This window comes from Vicia villosa, unplaced genomic scaffold (genome assembly GCF_029867415.1).
Source record: "Vicia villosa cultivar HV-30 ecotype Madison, WI unplaced genomic scaffold, Vvil1.0 ctg.000045F_1_1_1, whole genome shotgun sequence".
Classification (NCBI taxonomy): Eukaryota; Viridiplantae; Streptophyta; class Magnoliopsida; order Fabales; family Fabaceae; genus Vicia; species Vicia villosa.
In genome coordinates, this window is record NW_026704977.1 from 121,741 (window position 1) to 145,340 (window position 23,600).

Here is a 23,600-nt window from a genome sequence, read left to right on the forward strand (position 1 = left end):
AGATAAACACTAAGTCGGGAATCAACACAAAGAAGAAAGTTGTTGTTATTTTGAAAGCTTCATAACTTTCATTCTTTGTAAATCTTGTTGTATTGAAATTGTGTGTATCATATTTTTAAGAAGCACTTTGTAAACACAAAACTTTGAAACTTAACCAAGTTGGTTAAATTTCTTTGAGGGAATAAAGGTTTAGTCAGAATCCTCGAGAAGTCTTTGACTTGTGTGTCATTGAGGTTGTAATCAAATGTTAATCGATTAGTGCATAAAGTCCTTGTTGAAAAGGGAAATCACCTGGGTGGGGTGGACTAAAGGTAGTGTAGTTAACGGTGAACTAGGATAAAGTCTTATGCTTTTTTTATCTTTGTTGTTATTGTGATGTTTGTACATGGGTGTTCGAAAAAATTGTAAATCTTAAAACCCAATTCAAACCCCCTTTCTTTTGTTTCTTTGAACCTTCAACTAGCATCAGAGCTCCAATTCTGATATTAATTATCATCAAAACACTTAACTGTGTCAGATAAAGACCCAGTAATTGAAACACAAAGGGAGAAGTTCCACCTGCAAATACTAACAATGATAAAAAAAAATCATTTTGTTGCTAAACCACCAGTCTTTGATAATGAAAATTTTGACTATTGAAAGGATAAAACTGAAAGTTTCTTCCTTGGTTTTGATGCTGATCTATGGGATATGGTAACAAATGGTTTCACACATCCTTTAAATGGTCAAACTTGAAAGGAGTGCTATGAATGACCAACAGAAAAAGGACAACAAAAATCCTCACAGATTAAGAACCATTTTGTTGAACTTCATTTCATACACTGAGTACGAAAAATAACAAATAAAGACTATGCAAAGTCTATAATTAATTCTCTTATAATGACTCATGGAGAAAATGAGCAAGTCAAAGAAACCAAGTCTCTGACATTGATTCAAAAATATAAATCCTTCAAGATGGAAGATGATGAAACTATTGAGAGTATGTTATCATGGTTTAAAATTCTTGTAGTTGTTCTAAAAGTTCTAGATAAAGGTTACACTACTTCAAATTACGTTAAGAAAATGATCAAAAGTCTTCCAAAGAAATGAGACACGTAGTGACTGCACTAAAGGTGTCATAATCTATGGTGTTAGTGGGAATGGGAGAAAAATCATGGGTTACGTTAAACCAAGAGGTGAGATGTTCAAGTAGATGAAGGTATGAGTTGGAATTTGACTCAAAGGTCAATAGGGGTGTGCATGGTTGATTATTTTTAAAAACCAAACCATAACCATTTTAAAACCATTTAAATAGTTTGGATTTATAACCATAACCACATTTTAATTAAAACTGGTTATATAACCGGTTATAAATTTGGTTATAATTATATAACCGTTTTTTTATAAATCCAGTTTTGAAAAAAAAATCGAATTTTTTTTTCAAAAAAATTAATTTATTTTGACAATTAAAATATTTTGGATTTGGATAATAACCAAATTATAACTGAATCCAAAATAATTTAACCTGTTAATAACCATTTAATTATATCCGGATTATATGAATGGATAACCAAACCATTAATAACTAAACCGGTTAATAACCATTCAATTATATCCGAATATTTAAAAGTGGTTTAGATTTGGTTATGGATTTGGACATCACAACCGGATATTTTGCACACCCCTAGAAGTCAATCCAACATGATAAAAACATTGTAATAATTATGCTTGAAGATAATCAAATAGGTGAAGAACTATTTGATCAAGGTGAAGGGGCATCAAAACAAAATGTAAGAAAATCAATTAGAACAAGAACTAAACCAGTAAGATTAACTAATTATGAAATATTTTTCACATCAAGTAATTAATTAAGAAGGTGATTTAATAGAATAAGCTACAATAGATGAGTCATTACCAATTGATTTGAATCAACTCATGAAGGATTCAAAAAAATTCGCAGCTATCCAAAAAGTGATTATAGCAATTGAAAGGAACAAAATTTGGGAGCTTGTAGACAAATCAAATAAGAAGGATATAGATGTAATATAGGTATAGAAGTTAAATTTAAGACCAAATGGTGACATTGCTAATTAAAAATCCATATTAGTTAAAAGAAGCTTCATGCACAAACATGGTATTGATTTTAATGAAGTTTATGCACCACTTATGGAAATTGTTAGAATTGTTGTAGCCTTAAAAACATACAATGGGTGGAAAATACATCAGTTAGATGTAAATTCGATATTTATGAATGGACCATTAGATGAACAGGTCTATGTAAAGCAACCACTATGTTTTGAGATCAAAGGGCAAGAACTAAAGGTGTACAAATTACAAAAGGCCTTGTATGGATTGAACCAAGCTCTTAGAGCTTGGAATAAGATGATAAATGGTTTTCTAATTAAGATGACTTGAAAAAATGCACATCAAAGCATGGTGTGTAGGTCAAAGGCTCAAGCAGACCTGGTCAAATTTTATCCTATGTTTACATGTAGATGACCTAGTGATCACAAGTTCAAATGAAGAAAAAATCATTAAATTCAAGGCAAGCATGATGCAAGAATTTGAAATGTCTGATTTAGGAAATTTGTCATATTTCCTAGGAATATTTCCTAGGAATGATGTTCAAATATACAAACAAAAGAATGTTCTTACATTATAAGAAATATGCAGAAGACATTTTGAAAAGATTCAAAATGAGCAATTGCAACTTAAAAATCACACCATTGGAAATTGAAGAAAAGTTTAGCAAGATTACAAACGATGAGCTTGTAGAGCAACCTTGTACAAGTAAATCATCGATTCCTTAAGATATTTGTGCAATATTAAGCCATACATTTGTCACAGTGTTGGCTTCATAAGTAGATTTAAGGAGAAACTTGGAGAATGTCACCTAATAGCTTCTAAGAGAGTATTGAGGTACATTAAACACATAATTGATCATGGTGTGCTAATGCCAAGTCATAAGAACACTACAGCATAAGTGTAATTGCTTACACTGATTCAGATTTTGACGGAGATCAAGATGATAAGAAGAGCATTACGGGCTATCTATTCATGATTGGTGGTGCTCTAATCTCATAGAGTTCAAGGAAGCAGGGAATAATAATAATATCAATAGATGAAGTCACTAAACCAGTGAAGATGAAGTCAATGTTTAACCAAAAAAACATCAATAAATATAACTAATCATCATATGAGTCATGTCAAGAGTAAGCATATATATATATATATATATATATATATATATATATATATATATATATATATATATATATATATATATATATATGGGACGACTCAAGTGAGAACACTTGGTTATTATGAGAAATGAGAACAATGAATCACGGCCATTAAATTTTGATTTTGTTGATTTTATTGGACTGGATTGGTTTCTCTTTCTATGATCCTTAGTATTTATTTTAAATCAACATATAAAGAGAAACCAATCCAGTCCATTAAAATTAACAAAATCAAAATTTAATGGTCGTGATTCATTGTTCTCATTTCTCATAATAACCAAGTGTTCTCACTTGAGTCGTCCCCTATATATATATATATATATATATATATATATATATATATATATATATATATATATATATATATATATATATATATATATATATATATATATATAGCATATCAAGTGAGAGCATTTTATAATGAGAGATGAGAGGAAGAAATACCAACCATTGGATTCATCAAGAGAGAAAAATTAATAGCCACATTAAATGCTTAATATTCTCTCTCTTGATGAATCTAATGGAAAGGCTTGAACTTGAATATTACAAATTAGAATTACAACTTCCTGATATCTTCACCACACCATTGAAGAAAACTAGGATTTGAATGAGCTTATCGGAACGAGAAGCTTAAAAACGTGAATTAGGTAGAGTGTATGGTTTTAAATTGCGGTCTACAATCACAATTGTAGCAGCAATATTGTTGATGCGGTAGCCTCCGCATCCCCATCAGGCCGCAATTGTGGTGTAATTTGTAACTGAACATTTGAGACCCAAAAACTAAATTTACACGTGATTTGTAATGTAAAATATTAATTTTAAGAGTTTTTTAATGGTGTTTTTCAAATATCTCCCAATTAAAATTCACGCCACAACGGGCGCAATGCGCATCGCAGCAATCACATTGGTTGCAATCGCAACACCCGCAATTTAAAATCATGGTTAGAGTGTTGTGTGAATAATTCATGTTTTGATAATTTACTTGTTATATAAGTTACTGCATTTTGACTATGCTTGTTTAGTTTGTTATAAGTTTGTTCAATGTTAGTTAGTCTACTAAGAACTACTATTAACCAAGTTTGTTATCATATAAATAAATACATGAAGATTCATTCTAATTAATTAATTCCCTTCCACATCATTTCCTCTAGACTCTAACATTCCTCCTTTCTTCATCCATAAAATACCTCAATTTTCTATAACAAAACTTACTTACAAGAATGAAATTTGTAGGTACACCAAACAATTCATTATAAAGATAATAGTCAACAAATAAGATGGTGTTAAAATATCAATATTGATCATTAAAATAACTGTATCTGTTTATTACAAACTACAAAACTATATATCTATAACAACCAAAAGAATCAACGAATTTTTGCACAAAAAATTCAAAGAATACAAGAGTCAAGAAAATATTAACAACATAAAAGTTGATCAAAACAAAGAAAGTGGAATAGGCGTTAAAGGCGACTTCATTCCAAGCATCAAGTCATCATTCTCCAATGGCGTCAAATTCAAGTCAAATCCCATAACTCTCTTACTATTCGATCTCTTCAAAACTGGAATCTTCGCAATAATCTCATTGATAGAAGAAAACCCTTCACTCATAACAGCTCTATGTTTTCTCATGTGTCCTCCCAATGCTTGACCCAAAGAAAATCCCATACCACAAATAGAACACTCGTGCATCTTGGGTTTGTTCCATAAACTAAGAGACTTAGCTTGCTCTTTAAGCTCCTCCCCTTCAGCCAGCTTCATTCTCTTGTGACTAGCTCTATGGCCACCGAGTGCTTGAAAAGATGAGAATTTTTTGTTGCATGTTTTGCACTCGTAAACTCCGTTTTCAAAGGCTTTCTGTTGTTGCGGACAAGACAGTAGCATTAAGCAGTTTGCTAAATCTGTGTTGTCTGTTGTTCCTTCGTTGTTTCTTTGTCTCTTCATTGCCATAACAGAAAAGGAAATTGTTGTTGTTTTTGTTGGAACTTTGAGTGTGATGAAAGATTATGCTGTGTTGTGTTGTGTGAGGATATTGAATTGAATGGTTTGGAAATACTGAACGTGTGGATTTGGTTATTTATAGGCTTTGTTGGAGTTAGAGACAAGTCAAGAAAACGTGTGAATGAATGTGTGTTGACTTTGTTTTTCGTTGAAATTCATAGGAAAGTTAATAGTATAATGACGTAAATACCCTTAATGGGTAGGTTAAAAATTTTGGTTAGGTTTGTCTAGTTTTGGTATTTCAAATATTTAGTCAACGTGGCGATGCTTAGCCACTACGCTAATTGGACCGTGTTAAGGAAAGAAGCAAGTGGTGTGACAGAAACTTCGATGTTGTTTCTTTATTTGGAGATTTCTATGTTGCTTCTTCAAGTTGAACTGAAACAAAAATTGGATACGAACAAGTGAACAAAGCTGTTAGTGTAACATAACTGTTTGGTTGGATTTAGTTGAATTGTTATTTTTTCTGTGTTCCCAACTGGTTTGGTTGTTGGCAAAAGAAAAGAAGCGTCTGAAAAGTTTGGGGTATTGTTTTCAAACGGAGAGGGTTTGAACGGCGGCGATTACGGCTTCACACAGAGTCAAATATGATCAACGGATGAAGATTCATGGTATTTTAGTAAAATGGGTTTGGTTGGTGCAACTTAATTTATTACTAGTATTTGGTAATGGAAATTTCAACTATTTTTCTCTATGGTAGTTCCAAGAATCTAACCTTAGATAGATGCTACAAGAACTTGTTTGAGTTTCACTCATGGATCATAGTTGGCCTCTGACTTTCATAGTTCACTTTACCAAAGTAATTCTCTGTTAATTGATTCAATTCACATCTGTAATATTTGGAAATACTACACTATGAATATTTTGATTAATTATTTGTAATAATTGAAATACAAATTATTTTTTTAGAATTTTAATTAATTATAGTATTGATAAAAAAAATAAATCAGAAAATACAAAGACGCTGAAATGAGATTGTGCACAGATCACCACCAACTTAATACGATTATTATAAAGAACAAGTGGTCACTTCTTCAAATAAGTGATTAATTGGTAGATCAACTTAAAGCAACCAAAGTCTTTTCTAAGATTTTTTTATTTTTTTTTTGAATAATGCAGTAATATATATCAAAGAAACCGATACAAAAGAGCCTAACGGGGGAACAAGTTAGCCCCCAAGATTAAGAGAATCTAAAAAAAGGTATGCCTAACTTATTCTTTACAAAATCATTTCTAATCTCCAATGGGATAGAATCAAAAATGGTGGTAGAACCAATGCCGAGCGCGAAGTTCGCCAAAAAATCGTCACAAGAATTACCTTCTCTGTAGATGTGAGTGAAAATAAGGTGCGAGAAATTAAAGTGAAGAACGCAAAAGCGCCAACGAATCCTATAGACAAAAGGAACAAGATTATGGTTGGAGAAAGCTTTGACAACCATGCTAGAATCGGTTTCCACCCAAAGCTTATTCCAACCTTTGCCAATGGCAATCTCCATGGCACAAATGACTGCTCCAAATTCAGCATGAATGGAAGAGGTGTAATGGATCGGGTCAGCAAAGGCAAGAATGAAATCCCCCCTGTGATTGCGGAAAATACCTCCACCACCGGCCATGGCGATGTCGGGAATAAAAGAACCGTCGCAGTTGCATTTAAGTCATCCAAAAGACGGAGGGCTCCAAATAAATTCTCTAATATTGGGAGCCTTAGGAGGGATGATATTAACTTTGAAGTTTTTTATGAACGAGAACTCCTGTATACTAATATACGAAGTTTTGCGACAAGCATTTCCGGAGATTTGAACCTGTCGCATAATCCAATCGGTAGCAAAGATGAGAGAAGGCTTGCAGTTATCGTGTTTTGAAGAGTTTCGGATCTGCCAAAGAATATAAAGAGAATTTACCACTGCTGCACAGTGTATCAAAGCAGCTTGCGGCGCGTTAAGGCTGAAGCTTCTGTCAAGCCATTCAGCAACTGAAAGAGGGATAGATCCAAGCTTGAGTTTTTTCATAAGCCAAGCCCAAAGACTCTTGGAGAAATTACAATCATAAAGAAGGTGCTATAAGGTTTCAGAATTAGCATGACATATCGGACAACGAGAAGCCAAAGGAATACCTTTCTGCATTATGAAATCATCCGTGGGAATTATTTTGTGAAGGATTCTCCACACCAGCACAAATCTACTAGGAGGGATATTAATGTGCCATAGAGCTTTACTCCAAGGGAACTCCGGAGCCGGAATAGCCACAAAATTATAAGCATCCTTCAGCTCTAACTGGCCCGTGATAGAAGAAGACCAGCCCATCGTGTCATCACTCTCAGAAGATGGAGCCAAAATGTTGGCCATACGCGAAGCCAAAAACGGAAACCAAATAAACCAATCCTAAGGAATGTTCCAAAGGCCCTGAGCAGCAAGGTCCGCAATCATAACGTGAGGTTTAATACCTTTCATTTGCAACTCCTCCAATGAAGTAGAGTTGATATAGGGGTCGTCGTTCCAAGAGTCGGTCCAAAACCGGATTTTAGAGCCCGAGCCCAAACTCCAGTATGTATTGTTGCCGACAGTGTTAATGTTTACCTTGATGCCGGTCCAGATGGAAGAGAAAATGTGGTAGCGGATAAACCCGTAAGATTTAATAACTCTATTTCTCAACAGGATTGCCCAATCTTCCTTGCTGTTGCGCAACGAAAAAACAGTTTCATATTCGTAGCTTCATTCAACCATATGATCGAGAGAAGCCCCAAACCCCCCTTCAAGACCGTCTGGCAGGTTTTCCTCCAAGAAACAACACAACCTTTTCTGTTCGTAGTGCTACCAGACCAAATGAAATTCCTACAAGATTTCTCTAAATCTCTAATACAAGCAATGGGCCAACTGTAAATATTTATGCTATACTTTGTCATACTGGTAATGACTGACTTAACAAGAATGATTCTTCCTGCCATGGATAAACAGGAACCTTTCCAGCCAGCGAGTTTAGCCGAAATTTTATTCATAATGAGAGCGAAGTAGCAGCGCTTGACCCTTCCCTTGAAAATAGGAGCTCCAAGGTAACAGAACGGCAGTACGCCAATCTTGAACCCCGTATCAGTGAGAATACGAATTTTCAAACGATAAGGCATCTTCCCCATGAAGACAAAAGACTTGGAATAATTCACCTGTTGCCCCGACTCTAAAGCATATTTGTAGAAAATATTCTCAAGGTGCTGAAGGTTTTCTCGCTTTCCGGTACAAAAAATCATAATGTCATCCGCAAACATAATATGGGAAGGGACCAAGTTGGATTTTGAAGCCTTGATGAGGTTTAAAGAGCCGTTGGAAACTGCCCTGCTAATAAGCCTGCTCAAAACGTCTTGGGCCAACATGAAAAGAAGAGGAGATAATGGATCTCCTTGACGAACACCTCTCTTGCAGTTGAAATAACCATGAAGCTCACCGTTGAAACATATAGACATGCAAGCAGAAGAAAGAATGGCCATGATCCACTGACAGAAGGTATCTCCGAAACAAAAACCGCGAAGCACCTGCAAGATGAAATCCCAACTAATGGTGTCGAAAGCCTTCGTTAAGTCAACTTTCATTGCAATGTTACCAAATGGACTCTTATTGTCCAGGACATTCATGGCTTCCGAAGCCAGACAGATGCAATCTTTAATATTACGGCCCTGGATGAAACCACGTTGCTCCTTAGAAATGAGGGAAGGCATAATCGATGAGAGTCTAACAGCAATGATTTTTGTAATTATCTTGAATTTGAAGTTTGAGAGAGCTATCGGTCGGAAATCTTTCAAACACTGAGCTTCCGTAGATTTTGGAATGAGGGAGATTTTCCTAACATTATAGTTGGGGATAACACCTCCGGATTGGAAAAATTGGGTTACCGCAGCATAAACGTCATCTTTGATTATGCTCCAGTAGGCATGAAAGAATAAGCCTCCGAAACCATCAGGCCCGGGCGCACTAAACTTGTTGAGGTTGAAAAGAGCACTTCGAATTTCCTCTTTGGAAGGGATCATGGTAAGGATTGTGTTCATCTCGTTTGTAACCAGCTGCGGAATGACTTCCTCAACGAGACTATTGGGAGAAGATGTTCCTGCAAAACAGAAAAGGTTAGTGAAATAAGAAACTGTCAGTTTAGCCATTTCAGCATTTTCCGTAATCGCAGTATCACCATCCATAAGCAAAGTAATAGCATTATTAGATCTTTTCATCTTTGCGATTCTATGGAAGTATGCAGTGTTACGATCCCCATCGCTTTGCCAATCCATGTTTTCCTTTTCTGCCCAGAAAATCTCTTCTTGCTTAAAAGAGGATTCCAGCACCAGATGGGCAGCTTTTTCCTGCTCACGAAGTGATGAAGACCCCCCGAAATTGAAAATTTTCTCCTAAATACCATGTAAAATGTTCTTCTGCTCCTGCACTCTTTGATGAATATTACCAAAAATATTCCAATTCCAATGTTTAATTCTATTCTTGAGCAGTTGGAGCTTTTTAGTTAGAATCCACATTGGGCAACCTACGCACGGTAATGCCCAAGTATCAGCCACCAACTCCCGGCAAGAATTGTGGAGAGTCCACATGCCCAAAAATTTGAAATGAGATGTCATTTTAATCTAAGAGAAAGAACATTCCACCATTAAGGGATGATGATCAGATCTGTATCTCGGAAGAACAGAGGAGATGGAAGTGAAACACACATTATGCCAATCCTGATTGCATAGAGCACGATCCAACTTTCTTTCGATTGAGTCTCTGCCGGCACGCGCATTGAACCATGTAAAAAGACTTCCTTTGGAAGGAAGTTCTAAAAGGTTGTTATTATCGATCCAAGTCTTGAATTCAGTAATAGGGATGCTGTTGGGAATGCAGGAGCCTCTGTGTTCATGCGCCCCAAGAATTGCGTTGTAATCACCCACGAACATCCAAGGGAAATCGGAAGAGTTAACATTGGCTAAGTCCTCCCAGAGAACTCTTCTTTTAATGTGACAAGTTGAAGCGTAAATGGAAGCGATGCCACATGTTTTGTTGTTACAGTTGAAAGTAAAGGAAATGAATTGGTCAGAAAAACTATGAATTTGAGGATCAATGTTATTTTTACAGACACACCAAATGTTAGGCATTAGAGAGCCTCTATTGTTGGCGGCGAACATTTTCATGTTAAGACGGTTCCAAAATTAATCTACTGTTAAGATTAATTTACGTTCAAAATACATGAAATTCACTTTGTTGAGAATGACTTATGTTGGTGAGATTATTATGGTTATTTTTTAGTATCACTCATAGTGGACATTACTGTAAATAGCGGGGACTTCACTTTGTTGAGTAAGACTTATGCTACAGAGATTATTATGTGTATTTTGTAGTATGATTCATAGTGGACATTATTATTGGTAGGTACCGATGGTGTGGGGACTTCATGAGTATTATTGTAAACTGCATCATAGTATTATGAGTAATGTTATTCATACATCCAATTGTTACACCAATACTTACACCCAACAGTACTTTACAGTAGTCACTAAATTTGGTTAATGCAGTGTAAAAACTTGGTTAATGCAGTAATGAAGTTGGTTAATGCAACATCCAGGTATTAAAAATAATTTTTAGCAGTCACCAAATTTGGTTAATGCAGTATAAAAACTTGGTTAATTCAGTAATATAGTTGGTTAATGCAACATCCAGGTATTAAAAATATTTTTTAGCAGTCATCAAACTTGGTTAATGCAGTGTAAAAACTTGGTTAATGCAATAATGAAGTTGGTTAATGCACGTCCAGGTATTAAAAATAAACGCCCGTACATGAATAGTATATGTCTGTACATGAATAGTATTCGTCTGTACATGAACAATGTCGTCCGTACATGAACAGTATCGTCCGTACATACGGTGTAGGTGTAAGATTTGGTGTAAGAATAGCATTTCTGTAGTATTATATATATATATATATATATATATATATATATATATATATATATATTTAGAAATGGTGAGGATTGGAGAATACGGCAAAGTGAAGTCTCTGGAGCACTACGATGAGACGACACCATGGATCGAAGGTCATTATCACGACGTTCCTTGAACCAGAGGTATCAGTCTTGTTGCGATATCGTTAATTGGTGTTTGTTGTCTATGATATGATGGACCTAGGGGGAGTACCTGTATGGTTAGCACATCTACGTCCAAGTCAATTTAGGGTTCAAGACAAAGCTAGAGAGAGTGGAGATAAGAGATTATGTTCATGAAACCCTTTATGAAAGTATTTATACCTTAGGCTTGACGATTTAGGTCGGATAATAAGCCTCGTGTTATTGGGCCTCTAGACGAAGCAAAGTAGTGGGTCCTATGTCATTGGACGACATAAAATAGTTGCCCCCAAGACCCGTTAGACATGTTTGATATCGGGGGAGTGTTCTAGTAGTTTTGACCGACCTCTAAGGATGTTTGCCTAGGAGTCTACTGGCATGCACCGCTTTGGAATTGCTAAAGCGTGATGGGGATGTGAGCATTAAATGCAATTCCATTATTGAAACATTTTGCAGTTTTCCTTTGACCTGTGACCTAAAAATGTATGGGGTGATGTGACGCAGCTTTCCGTGTACTCGAGTACACTTGAGTACGGTTGTCATCTCCAGATGAAATGTAATCGTTGATTTACCCATATTTCCTACTTTTGAGCCAATTCATTTTATTGCCTTTGTCTATATAAAGAGGAAAAGAGATATTGGAGAAACTTATTAGCTTTCTTGTGGACTGAGTTTATCTTGCCTCTTCAAGTCTTTACTTTTATTTGAGAGCACTTTTCTTCTAGAGTAACTATCGTTGCACGTTCATAATTTTAAAGCATTAAAGCTTCGACTTTTCAACCATCTTCCTTGCTTAAGTGATTTCGCCCTCATATTTCAAGGTACCTTCTATTCACCTCAGATTTTACTCAAGTAGTTATCACATTTTTATTAGGAGGAACGACAACCCTATTATCCTCGAGAGTGAATCGGAGGGTAGTGTTTCTTCGTCTTTGAAAATTGGAATGGAGTCTGAATCGCATTCCTTCCCTTCTATTAGCGGGGATTATAAACCATAAATCATCATTCTGAGTGATTTGGAGAATCTCTTTCAGATGAAGTTCTTTATAGGGGTCCTTTAGTGATTATGTTCTCGACGAAGTCTGGCGAGGTGTATACCATGTCGAGAGGCCTATGCCTTCTAATGTCTTGGCCGGGGCAGAAATAGAGGTTACCTGTGAAAGGAGGGAACATTCATGTCGCTTTGTCAAAACATATCGGGAAGTAACTGGTCATCACCTCAGTAATGCTGAAATTTCTTGTCATATGGAGTTCAAGGGGCAGTATAATGCCGTGTCATAGATCAATCTCGATGACCATCATAAAAATGATATGTTGGCCCGTAAGGGTCTTTGATTAATAGAGTTGGCCAATGCAAATAAATATCATTGGGTGGCCACTGAAATAGTTTGGACTCCCTCTATCTTGAACATCTTTGATGTTATGACCGAAGCCGATATCACGGTTGGCAATCCCCCAGATTGGACAGTTCTACTAGTAGGTCTAGATGAAAGTGTGTGCAAATCTTTCGAGGGTGGTTCGGTTCCTTTGTACGAGTGTATTTTCACCAGGTTAGGCATACGTCTGTCTTTCTCTAATTTTTAGGTAGTCGTGATAGACCTTATAATAGTTTCCCCCTCGCAGCTTCATCCTGACACTTAGACTTTCATGACGATGTTCCTGTTTTTCATCGAGTACAAGTCTTGGGAACTTTTAGTAGGGATCTTCTTCGACCTTTACTGGAGAAACCTACCACTTCTGAGGTTTATCTAGCTTTCTTCTTATCTCTAGCCCCGGTAGGAAGTGCCCGCTCTTGTAGAGGGGATTTTAAGAATTATTGGTCCAAAGTTCATTTCCACCGAACTACTTCCTTTTACCACTCTGAGCTAACTCCTCTATTTCCCGAGGAAGTGAAGATGAAAGAGGATTTATACACCTGGTATCAGGGCTTGGATATAAAGAAGAATTTGACCCTGGTGAATTTTTTTCTTTTCAACAAAAGAAAAGGCGAATAGATACTTACACTATAATTAGTGCGTCTGTTCATTCCAAAAGACCAAAATTCTATGGTTAGGATAGGGATCTGGCTCCTTTTTTTTACAATGCAACTTATGGCTTGCAGATAAAATGGATCAGTTCGGTCAATTGCGGAAAGCTTTGGTGCTTGTTCTAGGGGGTCCAAATTTTGGACATCAACATGTTCTCAAGGTACCAATACTTCCATGTCACGCGCTCGTGTATCTAGAGTAGTAGCATGTGTGAAGTCTCTTCACCCAATTGGACTCATGCTACAATCAGATCACTATAATTACCACAGGTGAAACATTAATGTTTATTTCTACTTAAGACTATTCATGGTTCATTTCAGAAAGAAAAACTAAACTAGCTTAAATGTCAAGTTAATCCAACAAAAATTGTGAACTCTATGTTAGTATGTTAGTATATGATATGGAATTGGATGACTTTGCTTATATTCAATCCTTATGCAATAAAGAATATAATGGTTCCATATTATTATTACTATCTGTCTCTCCTATAAATTTTAAAGAATATCTTAAAGCACCTGTAGAAAATAAAACAAAGCATATGAATACAAATGCAATTAGTCAATCCAGAAAAATAGAAAAAATGAACAGATCAGCTACTTTGATCTTTGTGAATTGAAAAAGATTTAACTAACTTGCTGAGATTTTTTGTCAATCTACAATTTAATAGATTTGGTGCTCATAGAAGTATTTGGTTGCATAGCAATGCAAAAGAAAATAAATATTCATCGCCACTTTCACATCAAATTTCACTTCATTTATAGAATTGACATTATAGAGTTTCAAAACCTAATTTACCATAATTGGATGTCCAATTAAACTATTCAAAACCGCTAATTTACCAACACCCTGCAAAATTGAAATCACAAATATAATAAATTAGAAACTATGATGATGAAGAAAAAAACGGATAAGACATACGATGTTGCCGAGAGCAACGACATTTAGGAAAGTTGAAAGTCTTCAGAAATTTTTTGTTTCATTGATATCTTCGTCAGCGGGTACTATTGATGCTTGATGCATGGGATCGACAAGCTCAGATAACTCCTCGATTGTTGTCATAGACGATGAAAATAAACTGATCGAAAACTGAAATAGAGAAAAAGTTGTAATATTCAAAAGAGTTTGCGTGTATGTGCCTCAAAAATAGGGATCGATCGAATATGAACCCTAAACTAGACCCTAAGCTACGATCAGAAACCAATTTTTTAAAACCCAGATTGACCCGGCCGGTTGAACCGGTTCAACCTTGAGCCATTGTCTAATTCGGTTCGGTTTGGACCAATAAACGGTTAGGTCTATAAAATTGGAATAAAATTGCTTCAAGCGCAAAATAACCGTAAAATCGGGACCGGTTTTGGTGAACCAGACTGTTTGAAAAATGAAAGATATTTTTTTTATGTTTTTACTTCATTTTATTTCTTTGTTTAAATCTAAAAAATTAATTATAGCAAACATTTAAAATTGTATAGATGGAAAATAAAGAATAAAATTGAAGAACACAAGACAATGTAAATGTAATAGAAAGAGAAGAAATAATGTAATGTATGAGAACACGGGATAACCGATGTTGGTCTGTAAACAGATGTGAAAAATTATATTAATGAATAACTTATGGCTTTGAGTTAAACAATTAGGACAAATATATACATATTGGTCCTTAGGTCTTACATTACATTCTTCTTATTTTGTAAACTTGTTTATTAGTATCGTATTTATTTGAGAATTTTATTTTACAAATTATGATATAAATTAATTTTAGTAAGATATTTAATAATTTATTTATATATTTTTTAGTTTAAATTTAATATACGGTTCAAACACGGTTGAACCGATTGAACCATGACCCGCATGTTTTAACGGTTCCTTCTCCGGTTCAGTTTTTGAAACATTGTCTGAAACCAAATTTCCACGGTGACGCAATGAAGACGCATTGAAACACAATGGTGGCGTACAAAAACGCAACGGTGGCGTATCGAAACACAACGGTGGCACACCGCGACGCACTAATGGTGGATCGAAAGTTGTGTGTGTGAGAGAGAATATTACATTTTAAAATAAAAATGGTTTTTATTAGATGTAATGAATTAGAATTTAAAATAGAGATATTTTATCTTAAAATTTTAAAATAAATTAGGCTTAATTGCAATTTTGGTCCCTTGTTACCATTTTTTTATAGTTTTGGTGCTCCTATTTTAAAACCCGGAATTTTAGTCCCTATATTTTAGTTTTTTGAGGATTTTAGTCCCCCTCCAAATTCGAATACAATTTTAAATGAAATGACGCTCATATTGATGATGTGTCAGTGCCAGTTCAGCTGTGAAATGTTAAAAAAACTAATTTTATTTAAGATTTATTTTGAACATGTCATCAATGTGAGTTCCATTTCATTAAAAATTGCCTTCGAATTTGCAAGGGGACCAAAATCCTCAAAAAATTAAAATAAAGGGATTAAAATTCAAGATTTTTAAATAGAGAGATCAAAACTAAAAATTGATAATAGAGAAACCAAAATTACCATTAAGCCAATAAACTAACTTTCAAACACGTTGTTAGTATGTATTAACAAAAAAATTAGATATAAGTAAATAATTAAAAAATATCTCAACAATTTGTTTACTCAGTTTATAAAACTTCTTTTATAGACAACTTTTAAGCTTATAAGCTCTATTAGATTTGATATATTGTATTTGTTTTAAAATGGATAAGAATTAGCTAGAAATTTTCAATAGTAGTAAAAACGAATTCATTCAACTATGAGTTAACTAGAACACACAATTATAACAAGAAAATGGAAGCTAATCAACCATTTTGTTGAAGTGACTTTCATTGCAAAAGTTCAATTGATTAGACGAGATAGAACTATTAAATGACACAATGCCTTTCATGCGCAGCCACCTACAATTGTCCTATATATCCTATATATTATTTTAAAGTTATTTATACATTTTCCTAGTTATAAATTTAAAGTTATTTATAAATTTTTCTAGTTAGAATTTTAGAATTTGAAAGTCAAGAGTTTTAGTAGATCTGTGATTCTCTTTTCTTTTAATATCTAGGTTTGAGATTTATGTATTAGGCTAATGTGTATTTTTAAATAATTATTTTACATATATGGTTAGGATATTATAAAATTTGTTAAAAAAATTCAAAATTTAATTTCTAATTCGAGATTTTCATTACTTTTATTATTATTTTTAAAAAATTTAAAAATTTATATTTAATTCTTATTATTTTAAAAAAAATTAAAATTTGGTCAATGAATATTTTACAATTTTCTCAATGAAAAAATATATTGTGTATTCAATTCAACGATATTTTACAATTTAAAAAATTTTGAATATTTTTTAAAAGAGTTAAAAGGTAGTGCATTGTCAGTGTAAAAAAATTTTACACTATCATCCAATAGAAAATCATAAATGTGCCATGTCATTAAGTTTTTTTTTAAATTGTTTAATTGGATATATGGGTGGTGATTGGTTGACAGTGTAAAAATATTTTACACTGTCAGTGCATCACCCCTTTTCTCTTTTTAAAATTGTATTCAATTTTTTTTAAATTGTAAAATATTATGAGTTTATTAAAAAAATATAAATCTCTTTTCTAAATATTTTACAATTTTCTCAATGAAAAAATATATTGTGTATTCAATTCAACGATATTATTAAAATTTAGTTTTAATATTTCTCATGACAGTGTTCAATGAATTTATTTGAATATACTTAGTAGTAATGACAGTAAAATAAGTTAAATATTTTAGAATATAAAATGTGTAGAAAAAGTTTGTAATTTTATATAAGCTATTATGTATTAAAAGTTTTTTGTCAATTATATATTTTTTAATAAACTCATAATATTTTTTAGTTAAAATATATACACTAATTTTTAGCCCCGCCAATATAAATTTTTGGATATACCACTATATATTATTAATTACAAGTGTTAGATTGCTCTAAAAAGATATTACTCTACTCCAACACTTATACTTTCATATGCAGAGGAGAAATCATGTTATTATTTATAGTACTAGACAAAATATTATTCGGCCCTAAAACTCATACATTTACATCCCTTTAGTATTTTTATTCCAAATACACTTATAAATTAATTATGTCTATATGGCATATTTATTATATAATGACTTAACCACATTCAACATTCAACATGCAACATGCAAATTATTCGGTTATTTACAAATCTAAAAAGTATCATATTGACTAAGCAACTGACTTATTTAACGTTTAATAATCTAATGTTTACTTTGTGTGATAGCAGATGTAAACAAGTAATAACCGCGTGTTTGTTTTAAATTATGAGATAATTTTTTATAGAATCATATTCTTTGAAATATTATTTCTAAGAATAATATTTTTATCTTTATAAAATTTATTTAATTTAAAAATTATAAAAACAAAAACAAAATAAATATGAATAGAAGTGGAAAGTTAATGTCAGTTGATTTTTTTAGCTCTAGTATTTAGTCTATTGGACCGGTGAAATTGAACTGTGATTCTCTCTACCAAATTTATCGTCAATCACCACTAAATTAACTAATGTTAGTTGAATTTTATTTTCATAAAAATGTTAGATTCTCATCGTTTAAACATGAGAATAAGATTTAAAAGAATCACGACTAAAAAATAATCCTGAAAATAAAAAACATTTGATAATAAATTAAAAAACTCAAAACAAACGAGAAATTTCATTTTCAGTGTCACATTCGTAAAAATGTATATTTTTTTTTGAAAAAAATTAAAAATTTATTACTTCAAAAAATAGTACAAGCTAAAAGTTTTGGCTGACTTAACATTATTGATATAAAAGTGTGGAATAGGGCGAACATGATAAAGCTCATATGAAATTTAAGCGGTAAGGCAGATTCTCTTTGGGTTAGATGGATCCAATCCTATTATTTAAAAAATAGGAACATTATGGACATTAAAATCAAACCTTCTCACACTTGGATCATAAAAGATGTGCTCAAAGAAAGAGACCATATCCATAACATGGAAATTTGGGAGGACATCAGTAAGAAGGAAAAATTCAAAATGAAGGAGGTGTATAATAATAGCTTATTGATCTGTGACAAAAAAAGTGGATTGGAAAAACTTAATGTACGGTAATATGGCGCAACCTCGAGCGTGTTTCATTCTATGGTTGACTTGCCATGGAAAACTACCAACAAAAGATAGATTATTGAGACTCGGTATGCTTGATAATATAACTTGTTGTCTCTATTCGGAGGATGAATCCATTGATCATCTCTTCTTCATGTGTCCTTTAATGAAACATGTTTGGAAGGAAGTTCTGGATTGGATACAAGTTCAGCATTGTCCTAGAGAATGGAGACATGAACCGCAGTGGATAATATACCACACTAAAGGGAAAGGTAACAAAACGGTCATTCTAAAAACTGCAATTGCTGAGGCAGTTTATATGCTATGGACTATCAGAAATGAGAATTATTTTTGGAATAAGGTGCATGATAAGGATATAGGGAAATAGATTATAGATACCATTGTGTATAGAACGTGGGGTAACACGAAACTTAGAAAATATATAGCTATCCTAATGTTAGATGGGTGATAGTTTTCTAGAAAACTTAGTCCTTTTGGATTTTTGGTTGTTGGATCCTCAGGGCCGCTTGTACTTATTTTTTTTTTGAGTTAATCAAGTATATTAAGTTCAAAAAAAATAGTACAAGCTTAGCGATATAAAAGATCCAACCATCTTACAAACACCACATACTACCCTTAAGGCAACATTAACCTACTAAGATATTTCCTAAGCCTAGGCTTTGTCCAACTTTCATACACAATACTTTCAATAATTTTAGGTCATATTGTATGGTTACTATTAAGCTCCCCAAAACAACAATTGTTCCTAAACTTCCATATCTCAAACCGTCTGTGCAATAGCATATTTGAAAATAGCACCTTTAGCACTTTTCCCTTTGCTTTGCCTAATGCACCATCATGCACCATTGGAGTTCCTCATTCCATTTTCATGGGGTACGATGAGTTTGGAGCCACTGCAACACATGAGAAATATGTCTTTCACTCCATTGTAGACAAAGAAAAGATGTTGCATAGATTCCTTTTGCCTGTAAAATAATAGTTTTCGTTATCCACAAAATCGAACCTCATGAGTCTATCCTTCGTAGCAAGTCTGCTATGACATTTCAACCACAAAATGAACAGTGCTCTCAGACGAGCCATATTGCCCATCAATACTTTCCTCCAATTGACAACCGGTTCTGGAACCTTGAGAGAATGATACATGATTCTAGTTTTGAATTTTTCCTGTTGCATCAAGTTTTCCCAGGTCTGGATCTGCATAAGGTCCTGTTTCTTCATAATCACTTTTAAAATCCAAGAACAAGAACTTCTTATTGGCACTTCTTGAATTTCCATACCTTTTGTATAGTAACAATGAATCGATTTCACCAATAAGATGTCAGTTTTACCAAATAAGTTCCAAAGAAATTTTAAAATATTGGCTTTGTTCCACTCTGAAATGGAAATGATGTTCAACCCTTTGCTTTTTCAGCATACAAACTTTGCTCCAAGCTATAGGAGACTTACGCGTGATTTGCTCTTTTCCAGACCAAAGGAATAACCTGCTAGTAGCTTCCACAGTTTTGATGATTTTCTTGGGGTTAGGTATCCAATGCATCCAATAATTGATAATTGAAAAAAGCACACTCCTAATTAACTGAACCCAGCCAGAAAATCTTAGTAATCGCGAGCTCTAGTGATTGATCCTAGATACAATCTTATCCATAAGTACCCTACATTGAATAATAGTCAATGTTTTGCTACTCAAAGGGATACATAAGTATCTAAAAGGAAATGGTCCTATAGAAAACTTAGTTAAATTTCGGATTGCAGCTTGGTGGTTAGCCTCCACATTTTTTTTGAACCAATGATAATTTGATTAATTCAAAAAACAGAGAAAAACAAGGCGATCGCCAACGATCCAACCCAAAACAACAAAAGAACCAAAGGGCCAACACACAAAAACCACAACACCTAGATAATAAGAGTAGCAAGGTGGTTCCTATGATTTTTGTTGTACCAAATTCTATAAGTAATTACTCAGCAAACGCTTTCAGCAGCAACGAGATAGACACCGAATCTCCCCTCAAAAAAATAAGCAAGTCATTCGCAAAATTCAAATATATAAAAAAAACTTATTAATTTATTAAAAAAAATTAAAAAAAATAAATAAAATATAGGCAGATAAGCCCGCCCGCAAATCTGCCACCTTGGCGAATCCGGTTAGATTTTTATGCCCATTTAAATTTGGCAGGATGGTCCGCCCTGCTCTTTTTTGGGCGGAATTAAAGCGGGACGGAGCGGGCGACCCGTTTTGCCACCCCTACATAATGATATATGCACACTAAATGTGTTATAACTATGCTGATTTGTATTAAAGGGTATTGAATTTGTATTGATATACTTCAACTTTGTGCTGACTTGTATTGATATAGCATATTCTTGACAACTTTGTGTTGACTTGTATCGATATGTGTGTACTAATATGATTCTATAAGGCCCATAGGAAGGGATAATCCATGGAAAAGAAGGAACGTTAGGCGCAATGGCGAGCTACCTTTAAAGGAAGGGGCCACATAAAAGAGCCATATCGTCATCTAAAATGGACCGCGAGGCCCGCATGAATTGGGCTCCCACTGTTCACTCGCCTTATAAACAAGAGTGATGACGTGACCCCATAATGACTAACTGAAGAGGGTCAGTCAAAAGAAGAAACCACTTTCTCCATGAGTCTATGAAGAACAAGTCTTCCCTTGACCACTTTCTTGGTCATGAAGTTAGGGCGTAACTACCCACTAACTTTGCAACCCGTCCCCAAGAGAGCCTCTATACATTCCTCAGTACTTGAGGACTAAGGAGACACTACAAGAAAAATGGTCTACGGCCACGCCAAATTGTTCCACAGCTCAAAAAATGTGGCTACATATATGCTTTGGCCTGGATTTTTAAACCGTGAAAATATGTTTTGAAATATTAAATCTGGAGTGTGAATCTGTGGTATTTTCTTCAACTACCACGGTTAAAAAAAAAATTAAATAAGCCGCCCAAACCAAAAAGTTTCCCTCTAAAATAAAAATAAAATAATGTTTGGCGCAAAACAAAATTTGATAAGCCGCTCAAACCATTTTTTTCCTAAACCTAATTTCTTTCCAAACCTCATCAACCCCTTTCTTCTTCTTTCTATCAGCCGCCAAAACTCAACAACCACCAAAACTCTCACGCCTCCTCATTCGATCGACTCAACCCTCGTCTCTCATTCTCTCACATCTCCATTTCTGAACGGTGGTTAGACTCATTCAACCATCTTCTTCATTCAATCTCACAACCATGAATACAAGCCAGCTTCGTCGTCTTCTTCTCGTCTTCGTAACTTCCGGCGCCGCTAGATAACCACCACCATCATCGCCTTCGCTTGAATCAAAGGTCTCGGAACACTAATCACATCCGAAGTACATCATTCCTCCATTTCAACCGCGATTTTGACTCTTAACACAAAACCCTAGGTTCTTTACGGACAGAATTGAACATTCACCGTCACAAATTGAGCTCAATTCCTTGGGGGTTCGATTCACCATAGCATAAGCTTCGTGTTAGTGACAAGAACTAAGCAAAGCGGTGAAGTAAAGAATGAGTTCGGCAATTACCTATCAGAGATTAACAAATGCAATTTCGACAACGACGAAGAGAAAAAGAAAACCAGATGCTCCGCCTTTCAGGTATGCTTCTCCAATCTTGTCTTTCTACGATGTTACTCGTTTTTTTATGCCCAAATCCAAATCGTCTTCATCTGTTTCTTCTTCTAACGATTTCAACATTGTTGCAGGGTAAACCAAGAAATAACACACAGAGATGATGTAACTTTTTGGCTGATACTTTGTCAATAGGTTTATGAATACTAGAACATAGATGTGAGTTCATCCCAATTGATGCCAATTTATCATTTCCTTAGTCCTGAACCGTGTTGTCAATGCAGGTTTCATAGGAGATGACAAGGAGACTTTTGAGACATTTGAATCTATGGAGTTTAGACTACTCTTTTTCTAGTGGAACTGCTCATTTACTTGCAAAGATCTTGACTATCAACAAACTCTAAGGTACATGGTTTCATTCGTGATTGAGTTTTACACCGTTTATTGTCACCACATGTTTGGTTGAACACTGGTGGTTTCCTTGACAGGGGTACAACGAGATAAGGAACACAGTATTCATATTTCATAGTTTTTATATCTGTAATATTATAAATTCTTGTACTGAATAATTTTGAACTTGCTTTTGTTCAAATTGAGATGTTTTGAAAATTGTAAGTCTTGATTGTGTATATTTGTGTTTGTGTTGGCACTACAATTGCGTTTTGTTTTGATTCTGCTTTCGTACTATGCAGGGAACTCTAGTTATCATGGAAGACACACGGCAGTAACCATTCCTCGGCCTATAAATCTCCAACCGATTTCTGTGCCTTCGATTATAGTAAATGAATTGAAGTCTGTGACAGATAGTTTTGGTACGAAGTCTTTCCTTGGTGAAGGTGCGTACGGGAAAGTATATCGCGCCATGTTGAAAATGGGACGTGAAACTGAACTCTGTTTGGTACGAAGTCTTTCATGTTTCTTTTCTTTGGTTATTCTTAATCATATGTTTGTTGTGATGACTGGTCAGTATAGAAACTGAACTCTCTTTGTATTATATGTCTTGCGTTCTCCCCGCACCTTTGTCCCTAACCAACCTTTGAAAAGTAAATTAATATCTGCAGTCTGCTCAGATTATAGTTGATTGCTAGAAAGTCTTGTTAAGTTTTTAACTGACTGGTAGTTATCTTACAGTCGAAATCATTTGGATTTGCGGGTACAAAGGATAAGTGTGCTGTTACGACCCAAAGGGTAATCAATTTTCTTATTTTTCTAATTTTGCAGTATACATTCATTCCTTTCTTCATTTTCTATTGCGATTGTTCATTTAGAGACGGATGCTTCAGTTGGTTTATTTCTCATATTTGCACATCACAGAAAGAGTATCAAACTAGTGTAAAAGGTGCAGTTTCAAATTACACTCTCAGCTAATACAAATCTGGTTACATTCATCATTGTCTTGTTGAAGGCCTTAAGGTACTTGTTTCAAATTAGGAGAGTAGAATTATCATTTGTGTTTTTTTACTTCAAATGTCAAAAGTGAAATAAATTGAACAGTGGAGTCTAACTAAAAGAACAACATATAT

The 23,600-nt window shown here is 34.2% G+C and overlaps 2 protein-coding genes and 1 long non-coding RNA gene across 3 annotated transcripts; 2 read left to right on the plus strand and 1 right to left on the minus strand.

The window, feature by feature from the left end:
• Positions 1–4,521: 4,521 nt before the first annotated feature.
• LOC131622880 (zinc finger protein ZAT11-like) lies at positions 4,522–5,274 on the minus strand. The gene has a single exon (XM_058893899.1). The coding sequence runs from the start codon at positions 5,172–5,174 to the stop codon at positions 4,662–4,664; it is 513 nt and encodes a 170-aa protein (XP_058749882.1). The 5' UTR covers positions 5,175–5,274; the 3' UTR covers positions 4,522–4,661.
• Positions 5,275–18,455: 13,181 nt separating this feature from the next.
• On the plus strand, positions 18,456–18,836 carry LOC131622850 (uncharacterized). Its single transcript, XM_058893872.1, has one exon. It carries the CDS (start codon positions 18,456–18,458, stop codon positions 18,834–18,836), a length of 381 nt encoding a protein of 126 aa, XP_058749855.1.
• Positions 18,837–21,503: 2,667 nt separating this feature from the next.
• Positions 21,504–23,377, plus strand: LOC131622881 (uncharacterized). Its single transcript, XR_009290029.1, has 5 exons — positions 21,504–22,104; positions 22,212–22,272; positions 22,362–22,482; positions 22,770–22,975; positions 23,209–23,377. It is a non-coding gene; the product is annotated as an uncharacterized LOC131622881 (long non-coding RNA).
• Positions 23,378–23,600: the final 223 nt, after the last annotated feature.

Excerpts from the sequence above, each read along its gene's own strand:
- LOC131622880 (XM_058893899.1), bottom strand. The coding sequence starts at position 5,174 with ATGGCAATGAAGAGACAAAGAAACAACGAAGGAACAACAGACAACACA.
- LOC131622850 (XM_058893872.1), top strand. The coding sequence starts at position 18,456 with ATGGCGCAACCTCGAGCGTGTTTCATTCTATGGTTGACTTGCCATGGA.